We start from the raw sequence: 26,010 nt of genomic DNA on the forward strand, positions 1-26,010 counted from the left end.
GCAGGTATTTTATTTAAAGTATAAAAGTAATTTTAATAGAAGTTACTAGCCAGGCTTTGCATTAGGTTTTAATATCTTGTAGAATAAGAATAAGATTACTTTCTCTTTTTTGCTTTAAGATTCCTCATTACACTTTTTTTTTTTTTTTTTTTTTTGAGACGGAGTCTCGCTCTGTCACCCAGGCTGGAGTGCAGTGGCACCATCTCAGCCCACTGCAAGCTCTGCCTCCTGGGTTCACGCCATTCTCCTGCCTCAGCCTCCCGAGTAGCTGGGACTACAGGCACCTGCCACCATGCCCCTCCTCCCAAAGTGCTGGGATTACAGGCGTGAGCCACTGCGCCCGGCCTAGATTCCTCATTACTCTTTTGCATTATGTTTAATCTCCCATGTGGCCCTTTTTGAAGTTCTTCCCTAGTCACTCATCTGTCTCTTTTATTATATTTATATATTTATTATATTTATTTATTTATTATTTTGATTGGCATTTGCATTATATGTATTAACGAGAAGTAATTTTGCATCTTAAAAATGTCTTATTTTTTCCTCATCATAAAATTACATGTTCATTACAGAAGATTTAGAAAATACAGAAAAGTATAAAAAAGAAAAGTATTACCTTTAATCTTACCACTTGGAGGAAAAAAATGCAAACATTTTGCTGTATGTCCTTTCAGACTTTTTCTTAGTTTATACATGTTTGAGCATGCATAAAACTTGCATTGATATGATTATGATATTTCATCTTCCTATCCAGAAGAATAGAGTATGTCTTTCCACATTCCATGACAAAGAACCAGTTGGATTCATTTATTTATTCCACTGTTAATCTGTTTTGATTAATTCTTGTATCCTACTTCTTGGACATTTCTTTGATTTCTCACTAGTTTCTTGAGTAAAATTGTTTGTTCGTTTCACTTTCTTCTTTCTTGATTGATAATGAAAGCATTTAAAGATATGAATTTGACTTTTCTTGTAGCTTTGGCTAAATAGAGACAATAAAATCTAGAAACTTCTGAAATAAATTAAACCTAATTTAGAGAAAAATGGAAAGTGTACATTTTCCATAGAGTACAAGGCACAACATAAATGTTTAAAATTAAGCTGTTATTAATATTATAAAATCAAGTTACTATTCATATATCGATATCTTATTGCATGCTAGCTAGAATTATCAAATACTAACAGCAGGACAAAAAAGTCCTCACTAGTAATTTAGGCGAGAGTTTGAGGTAAAGATGTGGGCATGATATCACATAGGGTTGCTTTCATATCTATCAAGACCTTAGGTCTGTGATTTTGTGCTTTCTCATATGCACAGAAACTGATTTGTAATTGCAGTGAACTTGTAACATACTAACCCTCCTGCCTTTTTACATTACCATAGAAAAAGCAAAACCCAAACCTCCTAATCAAACTGATAGCTTATTTTATCTCTACCTCAGAATATCAACTATAATGATATATATAATTTTGGGTCTGCCGCAGGGGCAGAGTCCTCATGGAGAACCTCTGCTAGAGCAGGGTAGAAGTGAAATGTGGGGTTGGAGCCCCCATACAGGGTCTCCGCTGGGGCACTGCCTAGCAGAGCTGTGAGAAGAGGGCCACCATCCTCCAGACTCCCGAATGGCAGATCCATCAACAGCTGTACCATGTGCCTGGAAAAGCTGCAGTCACTCAATGCCAGCCTGTAAAAACAGCCAAAGGGGCTATGCCCAGCAGTGCCGCAGGGACAGAGCTGCCCAAGGCCTTGGGAGCACACATCAGAATGCCCTGGATGTGAGATATGGAGTCAAAGGAGATAATGTTGGAGCTTTAAGATTTAATGACTCCCCTACCAGATTCTGGACTTGCATGAGGCCCATTGGCCCCTTTGTTTTGGCCAATTTCTCCCATTTGGAATGGGAACATTTACCCAATGCCTGTACCCGCATTGCATCTTGGAAGTCACTAACTTGCTTTTGATTTTACAGGCTCGTAAGTGGAAGGGACTTGCCTTGTCTCAGATGAGACTTTGAACTTGGACTTTTGGGTTAATGCTGGAATGAGTTAAGACTTTGGGGGACTGTTGGGAAGGCATAATTGGTTTTGAAATGTGAAAAGGGCATGAGATTTGGGAGGGACCAGTGTCAGAATGATATGGTTTGGCTCTGTGTCCCCACCCAAATCTCATCTTGAATTTTAATCCCCTGTGTCAAGGGAGGGACCTGGTGGGAGGTGATTGGATCATGGGGGTGGTTTGCCCCATGCTCTTCTCATGATAGTAAGTGAGTTTTCATGAGGTCTGATGGATTTATAAGTGGCAGTTTCCCCTGCTCTCCCCTCTCTCCTGCTGCCTTGTGAAGAAATTGCCTGCTTCCCCTTTGCCTTCCATCATGATTGTAAGTTTCCTGAGGCCTTCGCAGCCATGCAGAACTGTGAGCCAATTAAACCTCTTTTGCTTATATATCACCCAGTCTCAGGTATTCTTTAGAGCAGTGTGAAAATGAACTAGTATACGTGAATTCAAATGATAATACTTAAGAGACTCATGTCCAAAGGGTAACAGGAGCAGTTTTAGAACAAAACTATAATGAAGGATCTAAAGTGCTGTACTGGGTTCTCTTGACTTACCCAGTGTGCAATGTTATGACCTTGGGCAGCCCCTTTACACTGTGCAATGTGGAATTCAAATGCGATGGTGGATGGAACCTTGTCCTGAACCTAATTCCATGGGAAGCATTTAACATTTCATCATGACATATGCTTGTTGTAGGCATTTGGTACATACCTTTTATTACCTCATGGAAGTATTCTGCTAAGAGGGATCTGGTTTGTTTGTGGTTTTTGGTTTGTTTGCTTGCTTGTTTTTTAGAGAGACAGGGTCTCATTCTGTCACCTAAGCTGGAATTCAGTGTTGTGATCCTCACCCACTGCAGCCTTCAACTCCTGAGTTCAAGCGATCCTCCCACCTCAGCCTCCTGAGTAGCTGGGACTGCAGGCACATGCCACCATGCCTGGTAAAATTTTAATTTTTTTTTTCAGAATGGGGATCTCACTCCATTGCCCAAGCTGGTCTCCAACTGTTAGCCTCTAGTGATCCTCCCACCTTGGGCTCCCAAAGAGCTGGGATTACAGGTGTGAGCCACTGTACCCAGGCAAAAGATAACTTTGGAACACCACCTGAGAATGTTACTTACAATGAATCCTGTCCTCATTCTCATTTACTTATTTGGATGGAGTTTCCTGAAATTTGTCTCACTATCATCTAGGATCCTTTTTCTTTCTCCAACTGGGAGATTGTGTCTGGTTTGGAAACTGCAAGCCCTGTTCAGGAAAAGGGAAAAGACCCAAGGCACACACCCAGTCCCCAGGTGATCATCAGGCCCAGGTGAAAACTCAGGCCTTAGGTGCACATCCGGCCTCAGGTGGACACCCAGGCCCCAGGTGATCACCAGTCCCCAGGTGGACACAAGGCCTTAGGTGAACAACAAGACCCAGTAGGCCATCAGGCCTCAGCTGGATACAGTCCCCAGGTGAACACAAGACCCCAAGAGGGACATAGGCCACGGCAGACATCAGGCCCTAGGTGGACATCAGGCCTGAGGACGACATCTGGCCCCTGGTGAACATCAGGCACAGGTGTCCAAGCAGACCCTGGGTGGACATAACTGTGTACGGGTAAGGAGTTGACCTGGGGGGAGGGTGAGTAGTCAGCAGCCCAGTGGAGTCCTGAGTAGGCTTATGGAAGGAAGGGGCCTAGGGGACAGAACCGTAAAGAAGCGACCTCACTTCCTCGATGATGACACACACGAACAGAACTTAGAACTCTGGTAACCAGGCACCCATATCCTAGAGTCAGCGCCGTAACCAGCTCACTTTGTGGGAGACGCTCAAGAGAGCAAGATGTTCTCGTGTTGCTTCCCCACTTCGAGAGGTTGCTGCTTCAGGAACGGAGGGAGTGAGAGCCTTTTCCGACGATGCCGAAGAAGGCTCATCCCTCACCCCAGACGCCTGTGGCCCTTTGTAAGAAGGCGCACCCAGGTACCACAGGACAGCCCGGGGCAGGCCCTAGCAGGCCAGGCCACACCAGAGATCCCATCGGGGCTGCCTCTGCACATTGTCCTTGTCCAGGAGGAGATTCGGGAGCCCATGGAGGCACAGACACATGGTGAGGTGGCTGCAGCCTGGAAGACTTTGCGGGGGCGGTGCTTTTGGGCTGGAATTCCTTTGAACTCAGTGAGGTTGTCTCTGTGTTTGGAAATTCCAGTGGAAAGTGACTGATGCTGGTGACCCTTTCTCCTTTTTCAGCTCCTGGTCCGTACGCAGAAATAAGAGCACTTGCGGCACCAGCTGTCAAGCCAAAGCCAGCATGGGAAGAGCCCCCTCCAGAGAGAGCGCTGGAGGTGGAGGGAGCTCCAGCCAAGGACCAACCCAGCCAAGAGCTGCCTGAAATCATGGCACCTACTGTAGCCACTGGCCTTAATGCTGGAGCTGAAAACGTGGCTGGAGAGAGAAGTGGGAGGGAGGGGGTGACAAGCACAGCCCCAGCCAGCAGATCCCATGCTGCCCCTAGTCCTGGGCATGGTGGCAAACATGGAGGCGGAGACCAGGGTATTCAGACTGGACTCCTGTACCTCGCTGGAGAGAGGCTTCTCTCATTCACTAGAACCACAGCCCTGCTGCTGCAGTGCCTGTTTATTGTGCTAATGCTGGTGGGGTATATCTCTGTGCAGGTGGTGCTCAAGAGCATTAAAAGAAGGCTGGGAAGAAGAGTTCCAGCAGCTCCTCCTGCTCTCAGACGCAATCTTCTCCTCCAGGCATGGATGTGTGTCTGCAACTGGGCATCCAGGCTGTTTGCCCTTAATGTGCTGCCCCGAACGGGCTCTTAGGTGGGCAGGGGTTGAGGGGACCAGGACGTGGCTCCAAAGGGTACAGCAAGGAAAGCTTTTAAAGACAGCCGTTGTGCTCCAGGCTCTCCATGCCACCACCTGCCCTAGCATTTATTAATAGTGTTAGAATTACAAGTTTATGAAATGAAATATAAATAAAGTTTGATTTCTGAAACTTCTCACCTTTTTGAACTCCCTAATATTAGATGGTGTTTTTGAGGCTATCCTGAAAATCTCGGATAGTTGTGTCTTTTGTTGTGGTTGTTTGTGTGGCTGAATTACCATCGAGTCATCTGTTATTGGAAACCTTTCAGGTATGGCTTTTAGAAGACCTTGACCCACTCTTGCCTGTTTTGACTCTCTGGTTTATTGTGGAAAGAAGGATGATGTAGGCTCATGTCTCCGGCAGATCATTCACCTTTTGCCATCAAGGATTTGGCATCAGAGTTTCCAAGAATTATGTGTGCAAATTGACATGCTGGTACTTTAGCTAATCTGGGTGTCAAAACAGAATGCCATAGACTAGGTAGCATAGAAAATTGATTTCTCACAGTTCTGGAGATGGTAAAATCCAAGGTCAAATGGTCAGCAGATTCCGTGTCTGCGGAGGGCTGGCTTCCTGGTTCATAGACAGCCATCTTTTTACTGTGTCTTTACATGACAGAAGGGGTGAGGGAGCTCTCTGCAGTCCCTTTGATAGGGACACCAATTCCATTCATGAGGTCCCTGCCTTCATGAACTTAATCACCTTCCAAGGCCCCACCCCCAAATACCATCACATAGAATCCAACGCATGAATTTGAGGAGGACAATAACATTTGCTTTATAGAATCAGGTCACCCCGAGCCATATGCACTCACGGGAAATCTATAATCTTCTATTAAGTATTTGCTGGTCCCCTCTGGGGATTGTCTAAACAAAATTGTCTAAACAAAAATTTAGACAATTTTTGTTTTCTTTAAGAAAAATGATCTTTCATGTGATCCATGGTTTATTCATAGAAAGCACTGTGAGTTCACACACTTGCTAAAAAGAAGGACAATTGCGATACAAAAATGAGAGTGACCTCCCTCTCTCTCTCTCTTTTTAACCAACCAACTGGGCTGAGACATTGTAGGGACCCTTGGCTGGGCAGTAGGACTTGAGTAGCTACATACGGCAAATACAACTTCTTGCTCAGTTTGGAGTAGAAAAGGTGACAGTTTGTCAACAAAAGGAAAAGTAAAGCAGATGGAGAAGTTCTTAGTTCGCATTCTAGCTATACTACCTCTTCCTTATCAAACCCCACCCCCAACTCAGGATCTAACATGTAAAAGAGTAAACACAAAGGCACGGGTAACCAACTGACTCTTCTGAATGCCCTGGCTATCTCCTACAACAATTCCAGGCTGAGCATAGGGGTCAGGAAGGTAGCAGGAACATGATGATACACTGTGGAGGTCAGCCAGGGCTAAGACAGGGCTGCTCATTAGGGCTAGAAATTAAGAAGGGAGAGGCTAAGTGCAGACCAGCCCTAGCCTCCAAGTCAGCACGCAATGAGACTGTGACAAAAGCAGGCAGAGGAAGCTTGACGTAGAAAGGCAGGGGAAGAAAGCAAGTACGGGGCGAGAAGGGAAATGTGCAGTGAAAGCAGCCAATCTGATGGCAGAGGGAGACCGGTGCTTAGAAGCTTGTTTGGTGAGAGGGAATGAATAGAGGAGGCACAGAAATGGGGAACAAACATTTAACTAGTGAGAGAGATTTAAGACGAATGGGAAGAGAAATCTCGCAAAAAGGACACATTCATGCAGATCCTCAAAGATGGACACGCAGTCATCCCTACATGTAGAAATATGCTCAGTTACACATATAAAAACACAGATGCATGGAGAGCAAGCATACACACAGACACATATCTCTACACATGCACTCATGTGTTCCCAGATACACACACACTAAACATGCAAAACACGACAGCATTTACACATAGATATGCACCCTCACATGTGTGCAAATGTTACATCCTCACACAGAGACCCACATTCCAGTGTGCACATATCCACACAGGTACACAGCCATAGAACTGACATACATACACATCAACATATAATGTGCACATACAGACAGGCACGCGCAGATATATCTATGCACATAGACACATGTACTCAGTCATGCAGATACACACACTCTCTAACACAAAGGTGACCAGTGTAGATGAATATTGTGAGCTCAGTGGCTTCCCAGACCTTCATCTTTTCCCTACTCTTGTTTCAAAGGTGCTCAGCAGACTCCTGGCGAGGCTGTGTGAGGCAGGGGCAGGACCTTCAGAGTCCTCACAGCTTTGTGAGGCAAAAGTCTGAGTCCAGTCCTGGCCTCTGCCGCTCACCCACCACTGGGCTATTAATGCCCTGTCTGTAGGCGAGAGATTCTGCATAGACTAGTCTTGGGATTTTTTTCTAACTGGCCATTTTTCTCCTTGGCACACCCACTATCCCACTGGTAACGGCATACACTCTGCAAGGGAAACCTGAGAAATGGTTGTGAGTCTCCTCGGACAATAAGCATACCCTCCCACCCACAGCTACCTCAAGTGCCCATCAAATCAGAACCAGAATTATAAATACTTACGACTTTACAGTAATTGGCAACAGATATACTATAGTACTTACAGTACCATAAATGCATCTGTTTCTCTGGTGAAGCAATCTCTGAGATGGAACAGTGTTCTGTGTTTGCCAAGGGAGACAGGGCCAATGCCCAGGACACTCAGGACATAGGGGCAGAAGGTGGCATATCGTGGGGGTTTCTGGTCGATCTACAAGGCCCAGTTTCTCCATGAACAGTGGGCTGTAGTGAGAAGCTTGCCAAGGTATGCATATCGACTGGAGTTGGACTCTCCCCATCCTTAGCCCTGTGGTCCTTTGGCCTCAGCCACAGGTGCTCAGAGTCCTCCCAGGGTGGACAAATGTTTCAGTGTTTTTGGCCTGACCTGATACTACCTGGGGACCCAGGCTGCCGGGCCGGTGAGCTATCTGCTTTCTCAGCCAAAGGGCTCTCGAACCAGCAGCATCAGCTTTTTCTTGCCTTTGTAGATCGTTTGTGGTTGTTGATGAACAGGGCAAATTGCAGGTAGCCATCCTAAGGCAGCAGGAGGGTCTCCCGAGCCTTGCTTAGAAACTCAATGAACTGTCCATACTGGCAATGGCTAATGTGTGTTAGGTGTAGTGTGTGGTGTTGATGTAAGCATTGCATCAGCAACTGGTGCCATGGAGCTCTGTCAGTGGAGATGAGCTTTCCAGAGCTGTGGTGGCCCGGGGTGCCGGCCAGGCCAGGTGCAGTCACCGTGCAGCCTCGCACACAGGATGTCTGAAAGCACCATGGCAATGTGCGCACTCTTCACCACCAGGGGGATGAGAACTGCCAGCTCATTCTTGCCCAGAGAGTGGCTGAGGGCACAAACCCAGAGCACATCACTGATGGCTGGGTGGGTATCCTGGTTATGAGCCACGTTAAGATGGCTCATGGCCAATGAGACCAGCTCGAAGGCGTGGAGCGTGTAGCCCCGGAGCTCCACGTAGCAGGCAATGGTGAACAGCTGTGAATGGGTCATGCCACCGGCAGCAGCTTCGGTGGCAATCTGGCAGGCTGCCTCAAAGGCAATGTGGTCTTTCTCACAGAGTGTAAGGGCTGACAGGGCACATCTCTGTGGATGCTTCGTAGCACACTGCAGGGCCAATGTGCAAGCACAGCTAGCCAGTGTGGATAGTCAAGACTGAGGCGCAGGATAGTGGTGTGGGATACGGCTGTGGCAGCTACAATACTAGCAGCCTCAGTAGGGGTGAAGAGTGTGTGCCAGCTCTGCAAGATGCTCCCTGAGGCCCACACACCTGTCGGGGAGAGCCTGAGCTCAGCTGTGGCCATCTCAGTCCTGATTCAGTTCGGCCCACATTACCGTGTGGGGTTTGAACTTGGCCTGCAGAGATGAGTTCTCCCTCCTCCTCAGCAACCTTGACACGATCTGAGGCAAACCAGGGCAAGAGAAGCATCCCAGATGGCCAAACCTTGTTTGGGGTCTCTTCCTATCCCTTCCTTACCCAGGTCAGAGGGTTGAAGGTTTCTGCAGGTGCTCTCAGCCCCTCACAAGGATGGAGCAGTAGATCCTGGGGTTTGCTTAACCCGAGGCCAGGGTTGCAGATCTGCCAGGGGTTCTAGCCGAAGTGGGGCCTGTCAGGGTAGAGTCTTGTGCTGGGGCTTTGGGCTTTAGAAAGGGTCCTGAGCCTCCAAGGTGTCTGGAGTTTCTCACAAGCATGGACAGGGACGGGGACCAAACCACCAGGCCCACTACCTCCCAAGGGCACACTTGAGTATTGGCAGCTGAAAATTCATTCTCTTAGACATGTCTCTGATGAGAGGGTCAAAGTGCTGCTGACATCAGCATGTGGTTGGTTTAAGCAGTGAGGACAGAACTTGGGCTGGCTGAACAGACGCTATCTTCTCCCACCAGCAGCCGCATCCTTTCTTAGGCCATCAGGAATAGGAATATGAGAGCTCCAAGGATTCGTTCTCCTGTCCCAAGAGTAGGGTATAGAAACTCCTTTCCCGTGGGAGTAGAGGGAGGTGGGCACTACCCACTTCTGTAGCACAGGTCACCAACCATCGTACCATCTCTCCGCGTCTCCAGTTAAGGGATGATAAGGTCATCGCATCACCTGTAACCCAGGTTCCAGGGCCACATTGAGCAGGGTGCTGTCAGTACTACTGTTAGTGGGAGTAGCAATCTTGAACGCATTTTGGGCCAGTTTGAAGATGAGCGGGGAAGAACGAATGTGCTTCTGCATTGCTTCCGGAATTGTTCAGAGCCTCAGAGTGTCTCCTTTGGCAGCAGTCAGCATGGTGGAGGCCAGTTCCCACCGCTGTGATTCCAAGTGTCCAAGCGAGAACCAGGGAGGATAATGGCTGGGCACCAGAGACACCATACAGTGAGTGAGGGATGTGTGGCCTGCACAACCTGAATTTTCTAAAACAGGTAACCTTATACACGTAAGCCTAATTTATAGGCAGGGTCTGGATCACAAGACAGCAGAGCTGAGAACAAATACTTGGCAGAGGTATGCATGGAAACGCTCTCTCGGTGGATGACTTCTCCCAGATCCCTGAAAGGGTCCCCTTCCAGCAGCAAGATGCACTATTTTTGGAGTGTTTGCACTGGGTCATCATCCAATTGCAGCTCTTGGAGTTGGCTGAGGAGCTGCTCCTCATTACGGCACACCTTGTCCTGTGCATAGGAGCCTTCAGGCATTACCCTCTGTGACCCAGGCCCATCGATGCAGCCTCCAGGGCCAATGACAAGTAGGACTCACTGCTGTTTGGGGAGCTTACAGCCACAGGTACATGTTGGTACACAGGGGGTCTGCTTTCATTCGTATCTAGATACCTGTCATCATTCAGGAGGCAGGCCTCAGTCAAAGTGAGAAACAGGCAGCCGATGGGATCCAGGGGGTGGCCCACCCAGCCTTCCAGGTTTGTGATGGTTGTGGTTCCTCTCTGCAGCACTTCTTTCTTCTGATGCTTGTAGATTTTCAGTTGCCACCGCTGCTGAACCTCAGAGTATTAATAATGGCCACTGTGAGTCTGAGGGCCTCTTTTGGATAACCATGGGAATGTGGGGCATCAACCCGAGCACAGGCTGTTGCACATGCTCAAACCACAGTGGCTGGCCTTGGGAATTAAAGAGTAGTCTTGGCCAGGCGTGGTGGCTCATGACTGTAATCCCAGCATTTTGGGAGGCCGAGGTGGGCGGATCATGAGGTCAGGAGATCAAGACCAACCTGGCCAACGTGGAGAAACCCCGTCTCTGCTAAAAATACAAACAATTTAGCTGGGCGTGGTGGCGGGCCCCTGTAGTCCCAGCTACTCGGGAGGCTGAGGCAAGAGAATGGTGTGAACCCAGGAAGCGGAGCTTGCAGTGAGCCAAGATCGTGCCATTGCACTCTAGCCTGGGCGACAGAGCGAGACTCCGTTTCAAAAAAAAAAAAAATTAGCTGGGCATGGCGGCACGTGCCTGTAATCCTAGCTATTCGGGAGGCTGAGGCAAGAGAATTGCTTGAACTCGGGAGGTGGAGGTTGCAGTGAGCCCAGATCGCACCACTGCACTCCAGCCTGGCAACAGAGCTACTAGACTGTCTCAAAAAAAAAAAAAAATATTGCACAGATCCCTGAAAATACAATTATATAGATTTTCTTTTTTGTTTTGTTTTGTTTTGGCTTGGTTTTTTGAGATGAAGTTTCGCTCTTGCGCCCAGCCTGGAGCAGTGGCGTGTTCTCGGCTCACTGCAACATCCACCTCCCGGGTGGATTCTCCCACCTCAGCCTTTCAACCAAGAAGCTACTTTTTGTTTGTTTGGTTGGTTGGTTGGTTGGTTGCTTGTTTGTTGAGACAGAGCTTTGTTCTTGTCGCCCAGGCTGGAGTGCAATGGTAAGTTCTCGGCTCACTGCAACATCCGACTCCAGGCTTCAAGCGATTCTCCCGCCTCAGCCTCCCGAGTAGCTGGGATTACAGGCTCCCACCAGCAAGCCCGGCTAATTTTTTTGTATTTTTAGTAGAGACAGGTTTTCATGATGTTAGCCAGGCTGGTCTCAAACTCCTGACCTCAAGTGATCTGCCCGCCTTGGCCTCCCAAAGTGCTGGGACTGCAAGCATGAGCCACCGTGCCCAGCCTGATTATATACATTTTCAATAAACATATATGAAAATGGTCTCAGGCATTTTAATAATTAGAAGACCAAAATCAATAAAAATGTAATAACATTACCCACTAACCAGAATATATAAAAGAAAGACTGACAAAATTAGGTATTGGAAAGAACATCTAATTAGAATGCTCTTAAACTTGTGGTTGGGTTGTATATTAGTCAAAAAAATCTTTGGAATTAAAAAAATTAATTGATAAATTGTGTGTATTTGTGTTGTACCACATTATACATATATACACACACACAGACAAGCATTGTAGAATAGTTAAATCTGTGTGTATCTATATAGCCACAGACATACATTATAGAATGGCTAAATCAACCGACATAGCATATCTGTTAGCTTAGATACTTATCTTTTTTTTTTAATTTTTTTATTTTTAGATGGAGTCTCCCTCTGTCACCCAGGCTAGAGTGCAATGGTGCAATCTCGGCTCACTGCAACCTCTGCCTCCCAGGTTCAAGTGATTCTCCTGTCTCAGCCTCCTGAGTGGCTGGGATTACAAGCGCCTGCCACCACGCTAGGCTAATTTTTGTATTTTTAGTAGAGATGGGGTTTCACCATCTTGGCAAGCTTCTGACCTCGTGATGCACCCACCTCGGCCTCCCAAAGTGCTGGGATTACAGGCATGAGCCACTGTGCCTGGCCAATCAATACTTATCTTTTTGCGTGTGTTTGGTGAGAACATTTAAAATCTGCTGTCTTAGCAATTTCAAATATTACCACATTTTTTTTTTTTGAGACGGGGGCTCACTCTGTCTCCCAGGTTGGAGTACAGTGTCACGATCTCGGCTCACTGTAAGCTCCGCTTCCCAGGTTCACGCCATTCTCCTCCCTCAGCCTTCCGAGTAGCTGGGACTACAGGCGCCCACCACCACGCCTGCCTAATTTTTTGTATTTTTAGTAGAGACGGGGTTTCACTGTGTTAGCCAGGATGGTCTCGATCTCCTGACCTCGTGATCCACCCGCCTCGGCCTCCCAGAGCGCTGGGATTACAGGCATGAGCCACTGCACCTAGCCTAAAAGTACTCATTTTTTATTCATCAATAATTAGTAATCTGACTCGTTTCAAAAATTTGGTTATTATTGACAACCTCTTTGAAGATCCATTTCACAAACTCAACAGAGTGCCACGATTAAGAGCTAGGGATCCCCCAAACTATCTCAAGCATCTAAAAAATTGCCATTTTTTAAAGGCTTAAATTGTAGTAGTAAAGGGGGAAAAAACCCATAAATCATCTAAAAAATTGCCATTTTTAAAGGCTTAAATTGTGTGTGTGTACACACACACACACACACACACACACACACACACACACACATCATTGACCTTTCTTAAGACTTCAGAGGGTGGAACTTTCGGATGTGACCACAGAGAGGGAGAGACCGGGAACGCGGAGCGCGGCCGCCAGCACCCCCGAGCCGCCGCCGGACCCCCGCCGCCCCGGGCCGCCCCCCGCCCCCCGCGGTCCCAGGTCTGTGCGTCTGGGGACGGTTCGATTCCCCGCAGAGCCGGGGGAGGGACGGGGGCGCTCAGGGGAGGGGGCCTCGGGCGCCCCGCCCGCGCCTGCTGCCCCGTCCCGGCGGCAAGGCGCTCCTGGCCGTGACCCCCGCTGGGGGCCGGGGCCGGGGTCCATGCGCCGAGCCCCCACCCGGCCCGGCGCCTGCCGCTGACGGCGGCGGGGGTTGGGGGGCGCGCATCTGGCCTCCTGCCCACCCCCTGGCGTCGACATCACGGGCCGTCGGGGGCTGCGGCCCCGGGCTGCGCCCTACCCCGCGGCCAGGCTCTGGAGGGACCCTGGAGCTGCCGCCGGCCTCAGCCCATGGCCCGGAGGTACGATGAGCTGCCGCACTACCCAGGCATCGCGGATGGCCCCGCAGCCCTGGCTGGCTTCCCACAGGCAGTGCCCGCGGCACCAGGGCCCTATGGCCCTCACCGGCCTCCCCAGCCCCTACCCCCAGGCTTGGACAGCGACGGCCTCAAGAGGGACAAGGATGAGATCTGTGGACACCCGCTCTTCCCCCTCTTGGCCCTGGTCTTTGAGAAATGTGAACTGGCTACATGCTCTCCCCGTGATGGGGCTGGAGCTGGGCTGGGGACACCCTGCGGCGGTGACGTCTGCTCCTCTGATTCCTTCAACGAGGACAACACTGCCTTTGCCAAGCAGGTTCGCTCTTAGAGGCCCTTCTTCTCCTCCAACCCAGAACTGGACAATCTGATGATCCAGGCCATCCAAGTGCTGCGGTTCCACCTGCTGGAGCTGGAGAAGGGAAAGATGCCCATCGACCTGGTCATCGAGGATCGGGATGGCGGCTGCAGGGAGGACTTCGAGGACTACCCAGCCTCCTGCCCCAGCCTCCCAGACCAGAATAATATATGGATTCGAGACCATGAGGATAGCGGGTCTGTACATTTGGGGACCCCAGGTCCATCCAGCGGGGGCCTGGCCTCCCAGAGTGGGGACAACTCCAGTGACCAAGGAGTCGGGCTGGACACCAGCGTGGCCTCTCCCAGTTCTGGTGGAGAAGATGAGGACTTGGGACCAGAAGGGGAAGGGGAGTGAGATCTCTCACCCGGCGGGAGCAGGAGCAATAGAAAGCAAGCAGGGAGGCGCTGCACACTTTTAAACAACCAGATCTCACAAGAACTCACTGTCGCAAGAACAGCACCAAGACAATGGTGCTAAACCATTCATGAGAAACCTTCCCCATAATCCAGTCACCTCCCACCAGGCCCCACCTCCACCACTAGGGATTACAGTTCGACATAAGATTTAGGTGGGGACACAGATCCAAACCATATGACCTTCTCTCTACTAAAAATAATAATAATAAAAGCCAGATATGGTGGCACCACCTGTAGTCCCAGCTACTCAGGAGGCTGAAGCAGGAGGATCACTTAAGCCCAGGAGTTCAAGGCTGCATTGAGCTATGATGGCACCACAGCCTAAACAACAGAGTGAGGCCCTGTCTCAAAACAAAAACAAACAAACAAAAAACCAATTTGGATTTGTATTTCAGTCTTCTGTTTTCTGTTCTTTAATACCCTTATTAAAGAAACCAGATGTGAGGTGGCGCAGCGGCGGTCAGGTGAGTGACGCGGGAGCGGTCAGCAGGTGGCAAACCCACGGCCAGGCTTCCGTGGCAAGCAGCCCTAGAGGAATGGCCGTCCTGTCCCTGCGAGCCCCTGGGCCCTGGCAGGCGATCCAGGTGGGATGCTATGGAATATGATGAGAAGCTGGCCCGGTTCCCGCAGGCCCACCTCGACCCCTTCAACAAGCAGTCTGGGCCGAGACAGCATGAGCTGGGGCCCTGGGGAGGAGGCCCCAGACATCACTCCTGAAGAGGCCCTGCCTGAGCTGCCCCCTGGGGAACCGGAGTTCCGTTGCCCTGAACGCGTGATGGATCTCGGCCTGTCTGAGGACCACTTCTCCCGCCCTGTGCTGCGGCAGGTGATCGAGGAGTGCAAGCAGGTGATTCTGGAGCTGCCCGAGCAGTCGGAGAAGCAGAAGGATGCCATGGTGTGACTCATCCACCTCTGGCTGAAGCTCCAGGAGCTGAAGGACCCCAATGAGGATGAGCCAAACATCCGAGTGCTTCTTGAACACGGCCTCTACGAGGAGAAGAGCAAGAGCGTCAAGCAGACCTGTGATAAGTGTAACACCATCATCTGGGGGCTCATTCAGACCTGGTACACCTGCACAGGGTGTTATTACCGATGTCACAGCAAGTGCTTGAACCTCATCTCCAAGCCCTATGTGAGCTCCAAAGTCAGCCACCAAGCTGAATACGAACTGAACATCTGCCCTGAGACAGGGCTGGACAGCCAGGATTACCGCTGTGCTGAGTGCCAGGCGCCCATCTCTCTGCAGGGCGTGCCCAGTGAGGCCAGGCAGTGCGACTACACCGGCCAGTACTACTGCAGCCATTGCCACTGGAACGACCTGGCTGTCATCCCTGCATGCATTGTACACAACTGGGACTTTGAGCCTCGAGAGGTTTCTCGCTGCAGCATGTGCTACCTGGCGCTGATGGTGTCTCGGCCCGTGCTCAGGCTCCGGGAGATCAACCTTCTGCTGTTCAACTACGTGGAGGAGCTGGTGGAGATTTGCAAGCTGCGCCAGGACATCCTGCTCATGAAGCCGCACTTCATCACTTGCAGGGAGGCCATGGAGGCTCGTCTGTTGCTGCAGCTCCAGGATCGGCAGCATTTTGTGGAGAACGATGAGATGTACTCTGTCCAGGACCTCTGGACGTGCATGCCGGCCACCTGGGCTGCTCACTCACCGAGACCCACACGCTCTTCACCAAGCACATCAAGCTGGAATGCGAGCGGTGCCAGGCCAAGGGCTTCGTGTGTGAGCTCTGCAGAGAGGGCGATGTGCTGTTCCCGTTCGACAGCCACACGTCTGTGTGCACCGACTGCTCCACCGTCTTCCACAGGGACTGCTACTACGACAACTCCACCACGTGTCCCAAGTGTGCCCAGCTCAGCCTGAGGAAGCAGTCGCTCTTCCAGGAGCCAGGTCCTGACGTGGAGGCCTAGCGCTGAGGAACAGTGCTGGGCACCCCACCTGGCCCACCGGGACCCACCCTGCCAACGTCAAGTTGTTCGTTCTGCTCTGGAGACCCCTGGGGTGCGGCCCCTGGACCCCTCCACCCCTGCTGGGCCAGAGCGGGTGGGCAGTGTCAAGGCCCGTTGTCTCCCAGGTGCTTGCTGGGACTCGGGGTGGCCGCACCTGGCTGTCACCTGGGTGTGCTGCTGTGAGGGGTCCTTGCGTGGCCCCCATCCTTCCCCCAGTGCAGAACTCCATGGGCAGGGAGTTGGGGGGATATCTCACCTCCCCCATGGCACAGAGCCCTCCACACCCCTGGACCAGAGCATCCGGGCCCTAGAGATTCCACAGTTCCCATCCTGACCACCCTGGAAACTCATCAGGCCAAGACCCCGAGAGAGCTTCAGAGGAGTGTTGAGTAACACCTGAGGATGCGGCTGCACACACTCAGCCAAGGGCCGAGTCTCACCTGCAGTGGGGTTTCGGCTCTGCCTGGGGGCTCCATCACTTTCAGCCACTCATCGCCTTGGGGATTTCTGGTTGTCCCCAGCTGGGGCTGTTCACAGTTGTCACCTGTAGACCTGCCTCTCCCTGGCCTGAGGTTCAAAGGCCTCATTGGGTGGTCAGTCCAGTGGGGTCACCTGTTGTTTCTGTACAACAGCAAGGAAGGGGACCATGGAGCTTTTCCCTGCTGGGTGCTCCTGCTTTGGCCCAGCCCAGCTTTCCTGGTGCTCCAAGCTAGGAGGCCATGGCCCCAGCCTAAGGAGGGTGTCCTGGTCTCCAGGTGTGGAGCAGGGACTGTGCACTGGGGGAGGTTCCAGTTAGGTGATGGGATCCTGCAGTGGTCTGGTGGCATTTCTTGGAACCAGATTTACCCGAGGAGCTCTGTCCTGCTGCCTGTGGAGGGCTCCAGATAGCTCAGAAATGACCAGCCAATGGCCTTTTGTTTGGGGGCCTGAGATCAAGAGCTGAGAGTATTCACTCAACTGAGCCCATTCAGGAAGATCAGGGCAGGGGCGTGTGGGAGGTCCCTCACTCCACGGGACAGAGGCCCCTGGACAGCAGAGGAAACCTACAGCTCTGGGTGAGGGGATACTTGGCTTTGGTGTTTGCACTTTACAGATCCTGCGGTCCACGAGGGGCCTCAGGAGAGGACGTGTCAGGAGGTGGCTTCCCAGCCTTCTGCCTTGGGCAGTGGGGGTGCTCCTATCTGTCCTTTTCCCCTACACCCTGGACTGTGCTTGGCTGTTGGTGCACATGGTTGGCACACACGGTGGGCAGAGGGCAGAGAATGCCACTGCTTGGATATTTGTCCTCTTTGACCAGAAAACCCAAGAGGAGACACCTCAGTCAGCAGAAAGGCCGCCTGGCTCACTGGCTCATTCCAGGAGTGGGAGAGACGGCAGGGTCTCCTCTTTGCCCTCCACCATCAGGAAGGGGATGGTGTCCTCTCCCCACTGTGGTGGCTTTAGGCAAGGTTCTTACTGTCAGCTCTGCCTCAGTTTCCCCATCTGGAAAATGGGGGCAGGGGTACTGACCTACGTCAGGTGGAACAGTGAGCAGGGAGTCCTTTAGAGAGTGTGATGTGAGGTTGGATCAACAGTGTGGGTTCCTGTCCTGCTTCCCCTTCCTCTTTGAGGCTGAGGAGGGGGTTAAAGGCCAAATGCTGTTTCCCAACACCCCAAAGTCTGCACATGTCTCTTGAATGCATCACATTTCTGTCATATGGATATTAGCCATTCCGAAATCTGCGTAATCAACTTCACATTATTCAAGTTACAAATCACTGTGTGCATAGAAAAACTGTGCTGGTATTTGCTGGACAAAGGGTTGGGCCCCTTTTATTTTTACCTGCCACCCAGCATCTCCCCCACCTGCCCCTTCTGGGTGACACAATCTGTAAACAGAATCACGTATGGGTCTTTCTATGGGTCCGTAGCACAGCAGGAAGAGCCTGGCGCCGCCAGCACCTCATGGAAGACCACATATGGGTGGTCCCACAGCATGGGACCAAGCTGGCCTGAGGGATGCCCAGTTGTAACAATGCTGCTGTCACTGTCTCATTAAATATATGTCCTTTAAAAAAAAAAAAAAAAGAAAGAAACCGCACAGCTTATCTTCATTTTGGTACTCCAATCTCAATATCATTTTTTAAATTGCTTCAGCAGTGGGAAGAGATTCCCAGGGAGATATTGTGATATTCGCCAGCCAAAGCTTTATTACTAAGATTCCTGTTGAGGGAAAATTCAGATAGAGGAAAAGGCTCATATTTATTGTAAGAAAGTTTAAGGGTAGTTGCCAAAAAAAAAAAAAAAATCCCAAACTCAGTGCAAAATTACTGTTGCAGTATTTTTCCATTCTTATATCTGTAATAATAAGCAAAATGATCAATGAGCCACATTTCAACCCTTAAAATAAGTATACTTACCAATTACTCAAAGAAGCTCACAGTAATCTCCAGGCTATCTTGAACAACCAACCTGCTAAAGATGCCACAGGTGCCTCAACACTGAAGGAATCAGGTCTATGCCAGCTCAGCTACTTCCTAAAGTTAAACCTTGGAATACACACACATGGAGTTTCTCTACAGCTTTAGGATGCACAGTGGTTGTTATTGTTGCTAGACAAGTCCTTGAAGATTATCCTCTGACTCAAAGCTTTAAAGAAAAATCTTACTGGAAAGGAATTCTTTGGTGAGATGTAGATCAGCATGGCACGCTGTAGGCAACATTTAGGAAAGAAGGCTGATTTCTTCTCTCTCATTCCAAATGCCTTTGTGATACCTGCTTGGGCATTGCCCAGGGATTCCAGCGGTCAGAGGTTCTGTAGGATGGTTTTTCTTTTTTTTTAAATCCTGCCTCAGGTTTATTTGTACAAATAGCACAGGAGGACACCAGCCCCACACATATAGCAGCCCAGGGGTCACACCAGTCCTTCTGTTCTCAGATTGACAGAGACCTCTACTCTGAAGGCTTCGTGGGGGCCTGGACACCTTTGGAAGCCTGAGCTAGAACTGAAGCTGGAGCTGCAGACTGGGCCTTGGTTTGATCCTTGGCCTTTGGCCGGCAGAACCTGAAGGATGACATTTCTAGCAGAGCTCCAGGGAAGTCTTGCTGGACAGGGCATCTCCTCTGCCCCACCCTTGCTCCTCGAGTCCAGGCTCTTTGCATGGAGGCCCAGTGAACATGGCTGGAGCTCTGAACTTATGTGCTGGTGGACAAAGGTCAGTGACAGTCACAGGACACTCCTCTTAACCTATGCACGTAACTTACCAGTGGCTCTTTGGAAATATGGCCTCACCTCTGCTGTCTAGTTCACAGTGACTTGAATGCTTGGGTGTCAGGTTTGGACAGGGTCCCCTGAATGCCTGGGTGTCAGGTTAGGACAGGGTCCCATTTCAGGAGCTAGCAAATGGAAGAAAGCAGGAGGGCAAGGCAGCAGGCAGGTGATAATGTAGACTGTGGCCAGATGGAGTAGGTTCCAACCTTGGACCACCATTCATCTGCTGTGTGAACAGAGGGTGGACACCTTTAAGTGGTAGGGGACTCTGGCTGGGCACAGTGGCTCACGCCTATAATCCCAGCACTTCAGGAGGCCAAGGCGGGTGGATTGCCTGAGGTCAGGAGTTTGAGACCAGCCTGGCCAACATGGCAAAACCCCATCTCTACTAAAAATACTAAAATTAGCTGGGCATGGTGACGGGTACCTGTAATCCCAGCTACTCAGGTGGCTGACTCTGCATCTGTGGCTGGGGTGGGTGAGGCTTTGTTTGGTATTTTTATTGCCTATTTTTCTTTTTTTATGCTCAAAGCTACTCCTGGGCAAGTTCCCTGACTCTTGAATCTTTTTCAAAATTTAGCTCTTCTGTAATATTTAAACTTAGCTAAGTTGGCCACTATGCAAGCCTCCTGGATTTCCTTCCTTCAAGATATTATAGCATGACTCTTTTGCTAAATTTGTATTCTCATGCAATATTAGCATGAGGAAAATTTATAACATTTTAAAAAGTGAATATAGCTACTGATAATGAATGTTAAGCTACATTGACATTCATTTTGGAATTAGTGATCACCTACTAAGTTGAACTACATGAAATTTCTGTGGTGTAAATCTAGTCGGTTGAGTACGGGTGACTTCATATGGTTGAACCTACAGGTGACCCTGGATCACTCCTCCACTCCTCATTTTGTAATCCAAGAAAAGGAGGCTCAGGATGTGAAGTAACTTACTCATGGTCACATAAATTATTAGGCGTTGACTTAGAAACATATAACGTATTTTCTTAACTAAGGGAGTGAAAAATTCTTATTACTACTCCATTTACGAATTGCCTTGGCTATTCTTGCATGTAAATAGATATACATATATATACACACACACACACACATATATATGTGCATATATATATATATATATATATATATATTTTTTTTTTTTTTGAGACAGAGTTTCGCTATTATTGCCCAGGCTGGAGTGCAATGGCTTGATCTCAGCTCACCGCAACCTCTGCCTCCCGGGTTCAAGTGATCCTTCTGCCTCAGCCTCCAAAGTAGCTGGGATTACAGGCATGTGCCACCATGCGCAGCTAATTTTTGTATTTTTAGTAGAGACAGGGTTTCTTCATGTTGGTCAGGCTGGTCTCAAACTCCCAACCTCAGGTGATCCGCATGCCTCAGCCTCCCAAAGTGCTGGGATTACAGGTGTGAGCCACTGTGCCTGGCCTCTTACATGTAAATATTTTGAGATACAAATTGAATAATTTCATTTTACTTGAGGGATAATTTAGGGGAAAGTAACATCTTTGTAATAGTGAGTCTTGATACCCAAGGATGCAATGTATTTAAGTCTTCTATCATGCCCTTCAGTGGTGTTTTGAATATTTCTTCATGGAAAGCTTAGGACATTTTTAATTTTTTTGTTTCAGATTCAGGGGTCAATTTTTCCTTTATTTTGAATTAATTATGCATACATATGAACAATTGTTTTCTGAAGTTACTTTCACAGGGAAGACCTTTACTGAATTTTCTTAATGTTGTTTTTCAAGGTACTGGCTTATGTTTCCAAGAAACAAATAAAGATAATTTTACTTTGTTTTTAATGTTTATGCTTCTTGTTGTATTCCCTTCTCTAATTTAATGTGCCTGATAACTTTTGAAAGTAAGAATAGAGACACAGGAAAGAGGCCAGAAGGTTGGAATAAGGGCTAAAAAAAGAAACTTATTGCCACCAAAATAAAGACGAATCCAGGTTAATCCTCTCTGGTATTGACTTGTGAGAAAAGATGGACATCGGCATGTAGGACCTTAGAACGACAGGAAGAATGAAGAAAAGAGCCTCAGAGCACAGCCTGGTGATATCATAGAAAACATGTATTTAAGGCATTTCATCTCTCAGTGACGACTTGCTTCAGGTCCTTGCACATGCATATATGGAGAGAAGGGTGTCAAAGCACAATCTCATGTTTGCTCTGATTTTTCTCTCTATGAATTGTTTTTAATTTCCTTTTTTCAGAGACCAACAGATTTGTAGAAAATGAGGCAAGATTATTTACAGAACATTAGCTTCTGTATACAATGTTTATATTTATATTATGACATTTTGTTGACATGGCCAAAACGATTTTACCTTTAGGTAAATAGAAGAACTGCTTGATCGAAAAGATGCCCACTTTTCAAGAGCACAGTTGAAGGGAACAGTTGAAGGTGATAACCACAATAACATAATGGTAGGAAGAACAGAAATTGCTGTGTGCTTGCTTTATGCCAAGCATTGAGCACAGCTTTGAAATGGTTACATCTCATTTAATCCCCACAATAATAATGACTGTTTTATAGATGAGGAAACTAGAGTTTACAGAAGGGAAATTACTCAAATCTACAGTTTATAACTGGTTTTTATTTTCACAGCCAGGTCTGTAGGACTTTAAAGCCCCAGCCTAGGCACTACTTTTGTCCTAAAGATGTGCATTTATTGTCTATGATATGTAAGAGACCATAAATATTGGTCTCAATACAAATTAATTTTCAAAGATCTATCAACAAAAGTAAGCTTGGTAAAAGATGATTTTAAACAGAACATTCAGTAAAGATTAAACAAGACGCATAATCCAATCAAAGAAAATGTGTTAAGTCCTCACAGGGGCATTTTCTACAGATTTACACATAGCTTTTCCATGTTGAAAAGGAAACTATATAATTCTTGTTTAGCTTCCTCCATCTAAAATGACACAACGTACCAAATAACTTAAATTAATGGTTAGATTTGGTTAATTATCAAGGCTTCCTCTTTGAAAATCATAAATTTATTTTACTTTTTTTTTCTTTTTTTTTGAGGCGGAGTTTTGCTCTTGTTGCCCAGGCTGGAATGCAGTGGCGTGATCTCGGCTCACTGCAACCTCCGCCTTCTGGATTGAAGTGATTCTTCTGCCTCAGCCTTCCGAGTAGTGGGGATTACAGGCACCCACCACCACACCCAGCTAATTTTTGTATTTTTAGTAGAGACAGGGTTTTACCAGGTTGGCCAGGCTGGTCTTGAACTCCTGACTTCAGGTGATCCACCTGCCTCGGCCTCCCAAAGTGCTGGGATTACAGGTGTGAGCCACCGCGCCTGTCTAAAAATCATAAATTTAACTTGGATATGGAATTAATTTGGCCCTCTCTTTATTTCAGTGAAAGACGTATGAAAAATTGCCCCCTTATCAACACAAAGGGTATCTCCTGACCATTATTTCCAGGTATGCACAGTCTCCTAACTATGCCTACAGAAATCATTCTGAACTCCATCCATTTCCCAGGGAGAAAACAGAAGCGCCTTGGGCAGAGTGAAAAAGAAACCACCTGGAGAGGAGGCCCTGCAACATGAACCCATCTTTAGGCCCAAGGGCATTCTGACATCTGAAATCAAAGTCATGATTGCCTCCATTTCTAGAAAATGTTCCAGAAATATTTCCAGGAAATATAATTATTAAAGCACAGGCTTTGCTGTCTTTAGGCTTGGAAAGGTCTTTGAAAGTTATTTGGATTAAATCATTAGAAATTTACTAACACTGATGTCAAGTTAATGGTTAAAAACAAAGCTTTGTCCACCCCCAGGCCCAGGAGAAATGTGTACATATGTTCACCAAGAGACGTGTACAAGTATTTTCACACCAATATTATGAGCCAAAAACTCAAAACAACCCAAATGTTCACCTAAAGTGGAATAAACACAGTATTGTGGCATTCCTATAACGAACTACTACTACGCAACGAGCACAAATAAACTCTAACTCCCAATAATGTGACCGGATCTCACAAACATTGTATTGGAATACGGAGGCCAGACCCAAAAGAGGATGTTCTACATGGGTGAAATTTATAGAAAATTCAAAAACAGGCAAAGCTGATACATGGTATTAGACAGGGCAATGATTATCCTCAGTGTAGAGGGAGACAGTGACTAGAATGATGCATGAGGGAGGTTCTGGGTTTCTGGGAATGTTCTGTTACCGTTCGTGTTAGGAGGAGGGGTGCAAAGGGTAGTGACGAGGCCCACCCTCTGGACCCTGCAGCATGAGAGAGAGCCTTGATCCTGATGGCAGAAACCGTCCCCCGAGCCCAGGGCCACCCATAGGACAGACACCACAAAGCCACATTCTGAGGCCAGTCTCAGCCATTCTTGCTGCCCTCCAACTCTGTCCCAGCCAAAGATGAACCTCCAGGGGTGGGGAAGGATGGACAGACAGCATCCAATGCATTCTGAGAGCCTCTGCACCTGGGTGGATGAATCTTTGTGTCCAGGGCTGGCTGTCAGTAGATCCAGGCTTTCATTCCTAGAAGTGGTTAGTTTCCAAGATTTTCAGAAAATAATGTCTAATTATAAAATTTTAAAAATATATAGAAGAGTTTTTGGCCAGGTATGGTGGCTCATGCCTGTAATCCCAACACTTTGGGAGGCCGAGGTGAGTGCATCACCTGAGGTCAGGAGTTCGAGACCAGCCTGACCAACATGGAGAAACCCCGTCTCTGCTAAAAAATACAAAATTAGTTGTGCGTGGTGGCACATGCCTGTAATCCCAGTTACTCAGGAGGCTGAGGCAGGAGAATCACTTGAACCTGGGAGGCGGAAGTTGCAGTGAGCCGAGATCATGCCATTGCACTCCACCCTGGGCAACAAGAGTGAAACTCTGTCTAAAAAAAAAAAAATGTATATATATATATACACACACACACACACATATATATATATATAGAGAGAGGAGTTTTATAATAGCAATACAAAATGAAACCATCATGTATTTCACAGATAAATTTAAAAACTGAATTAAAAAGTATATCAAATCCCATATTTTTTCAGTTTGCTGTTCTGAAATAAAGTAATAATGTGAGGTTTAAGTAATGTCAATTATTTTCACAACTATAATACCATTCAGTGTTTATCCTGTGCTCTGTACTCTCTTTATAATTAAGGATCTATACAGATCATTACAAAACACTTGAGTGGGCTAAAACCATTAGGGTCCATTCTGGAACTATCGTTTTCAATTTGCTCTCCCAACTTGCATATTCTTATGTGTTCAGCATTTCTTATTAACCCTGTATTTTTGTCCACTCATTTTTCACTTCTTAAATTTCACTCTATCTTACTGATACTATTTCAGGCTTCTTCTGAGAAAACTAGAGGCTGGGCATGGGGGGCTTATGCCTGTAATCCCAGCACTTTGGGAGGCCAAGGCGAGCGGATCACTTGCATCCAGAAGTTCAAGACCAGCCTGGGCAACATGATGAAACCCCATCTCTACAAAAAATACAAAAAATTAGCTGGGCATGGTGGCACACTCCTGTAGTCCCAGCTACTCGGGTGGATCACTTGAGTGCAGAAGGTCAAGGCTGCAATGAGCCATAATCGCACCACTGCACTCTAGACTGGGTGCCAGAGTAAGACCTTGTCTCAAAAAAAAAAAAAAAAAAGAAAAGAAAAAAAGAAAAAAAAAACTAAATTGGAAATTGCTCAGTTTACTCCCTTATAACTGCTATAGTATGGATGTTTTTATGCAACAAGAGAGCTAAGAAATCCTTCTAACAATTTCCTGAAGTAGATCACAAATATCTTACTACTCTACAAAATTTTTATTATTTCTTATACTTAATGATATCGTTATTGATATATCATTTCAAGGCAAGTAGTAACAGTTGTCACTGGAGAAGTTGTTTATATAAGAAGTGAAATAATCTGTTAAACCTCACTTTAAGTGTGCCAGTTTTGATGCTAGGACTAAGGCAATGTGTTTCCAAGTGTAGATCTGTGCCAGTTGTATCAGAATCAAGGATGCTTATTAAAAATGCAAACTCTCACATCTGTAATCCCAGCACTTTGGGAGGCCGAGGTGGGTGGATCACCTGAGGTCAGGAGTTCGAGACCAGCCTGAACATGGAGAAACCCTGTCTCTACTAAAAATACAAAATTGGCTGGGTGTGGTGGCACATGCCTGTAATCCCAACTACTCGGGAGGCTGAGGCAGGAGAATTGCTTGGACCTGGGAGGCAGAGGTTGCAGTGAGCCGAGATCACGCCATTGCACTCCAGCCCGGGCAACAAGAGCAAAACTTCATCTCAAAAAAAAAAAAAAAAAAAAAAAAAAAGCAAACTCTCTTGGGCCCTTTCTCAAATGTGCAAACCATAATTCTGTGCCATGGCCTGGGACCTGCATTTTGACATGTCTCAAGTGATTTTCTTTCACACTGAAGTTTGAGAACCCTTGATTTAAGATTTCTACCATTAGCTACTACAAGGAGAAGAGGAAAATAATTGTTGATTTTAGCCAAAAAGAACAAACATGTCTTTTTAATGTGAGTCACTTACTCCTTGAAAATGGC

At 47.7% G+C, this 26,010-nt stretch overlaps 1 protein-coding gene and 3 pseudogenes across 1 annotated transcript; 3 read left to right on the forward strand and 1 right to left on the reverse strand.

The window, feature by feature from the left end:
- The first annotated feature begins 3,793 nt into the window (after positions 1 to 3,793).
- Positions 3,794 to 5,047, forward strand: LOC129394393 (CMT1A duplicated region transcript 15 protein-like protein). The gene is made up of 2 exons (XM_055101256.2): positions 3,794 to 4,147; positions 4,288 to 5,047. Exons 1-2 carry the CDS (start codon positions 3,883 to 3,885, stop codon positions 4,866 to 4,868), a joined length of 846 nt encoding a protein of 281 aa, XP_054957231.2. The 5' UTR covers positions 3,794 to 3,882; the 3' UTR covers positions 4,869 to 5,047.
- Positions 5,048 to 7,887: 2,840 nt separating this feature from the next.
- On the reverse strand, positions 7,888 to 11,420 carry LOC117976683 (zinc finger SWIM domain-containing protein 5-like; annotated as a pseudogene).
- A 1,881-nt stretch (positions 11,421 to 13,301) lies between these two features.
- Positions 13,302 to 14,253, forward strand: LOC129394392 (putative homeobox protein Meis3-like 2; annotated as a pseudogene).
- Positions 14,254 to 14,638: 385 nt separating this feature from the next.
- Positions 14,639 to 21,326, forward strand: LOC117976667 (differentially expressed in FDCP 8 homolog; annotated as a pseudogene).
- The last annotated feature ends 4,684 nt before the right edge of the window (positions 21,327 to 26,010 follow it).

This window comes from Pan paniscus, chromosome 19 (assembly GCF_029289425.2).
Source record: "Pan paniscus chromosome 19, NHGRI_mPanPan1-v2.0_pri, whole genome shotgun sequence".
NCBI classification, from domain to species: domain Eukaryota; kingdom Metazoa; phylum Chordata; class Mammalia; order Primates; family Hominidae; genus Pan; species Pan paniscus.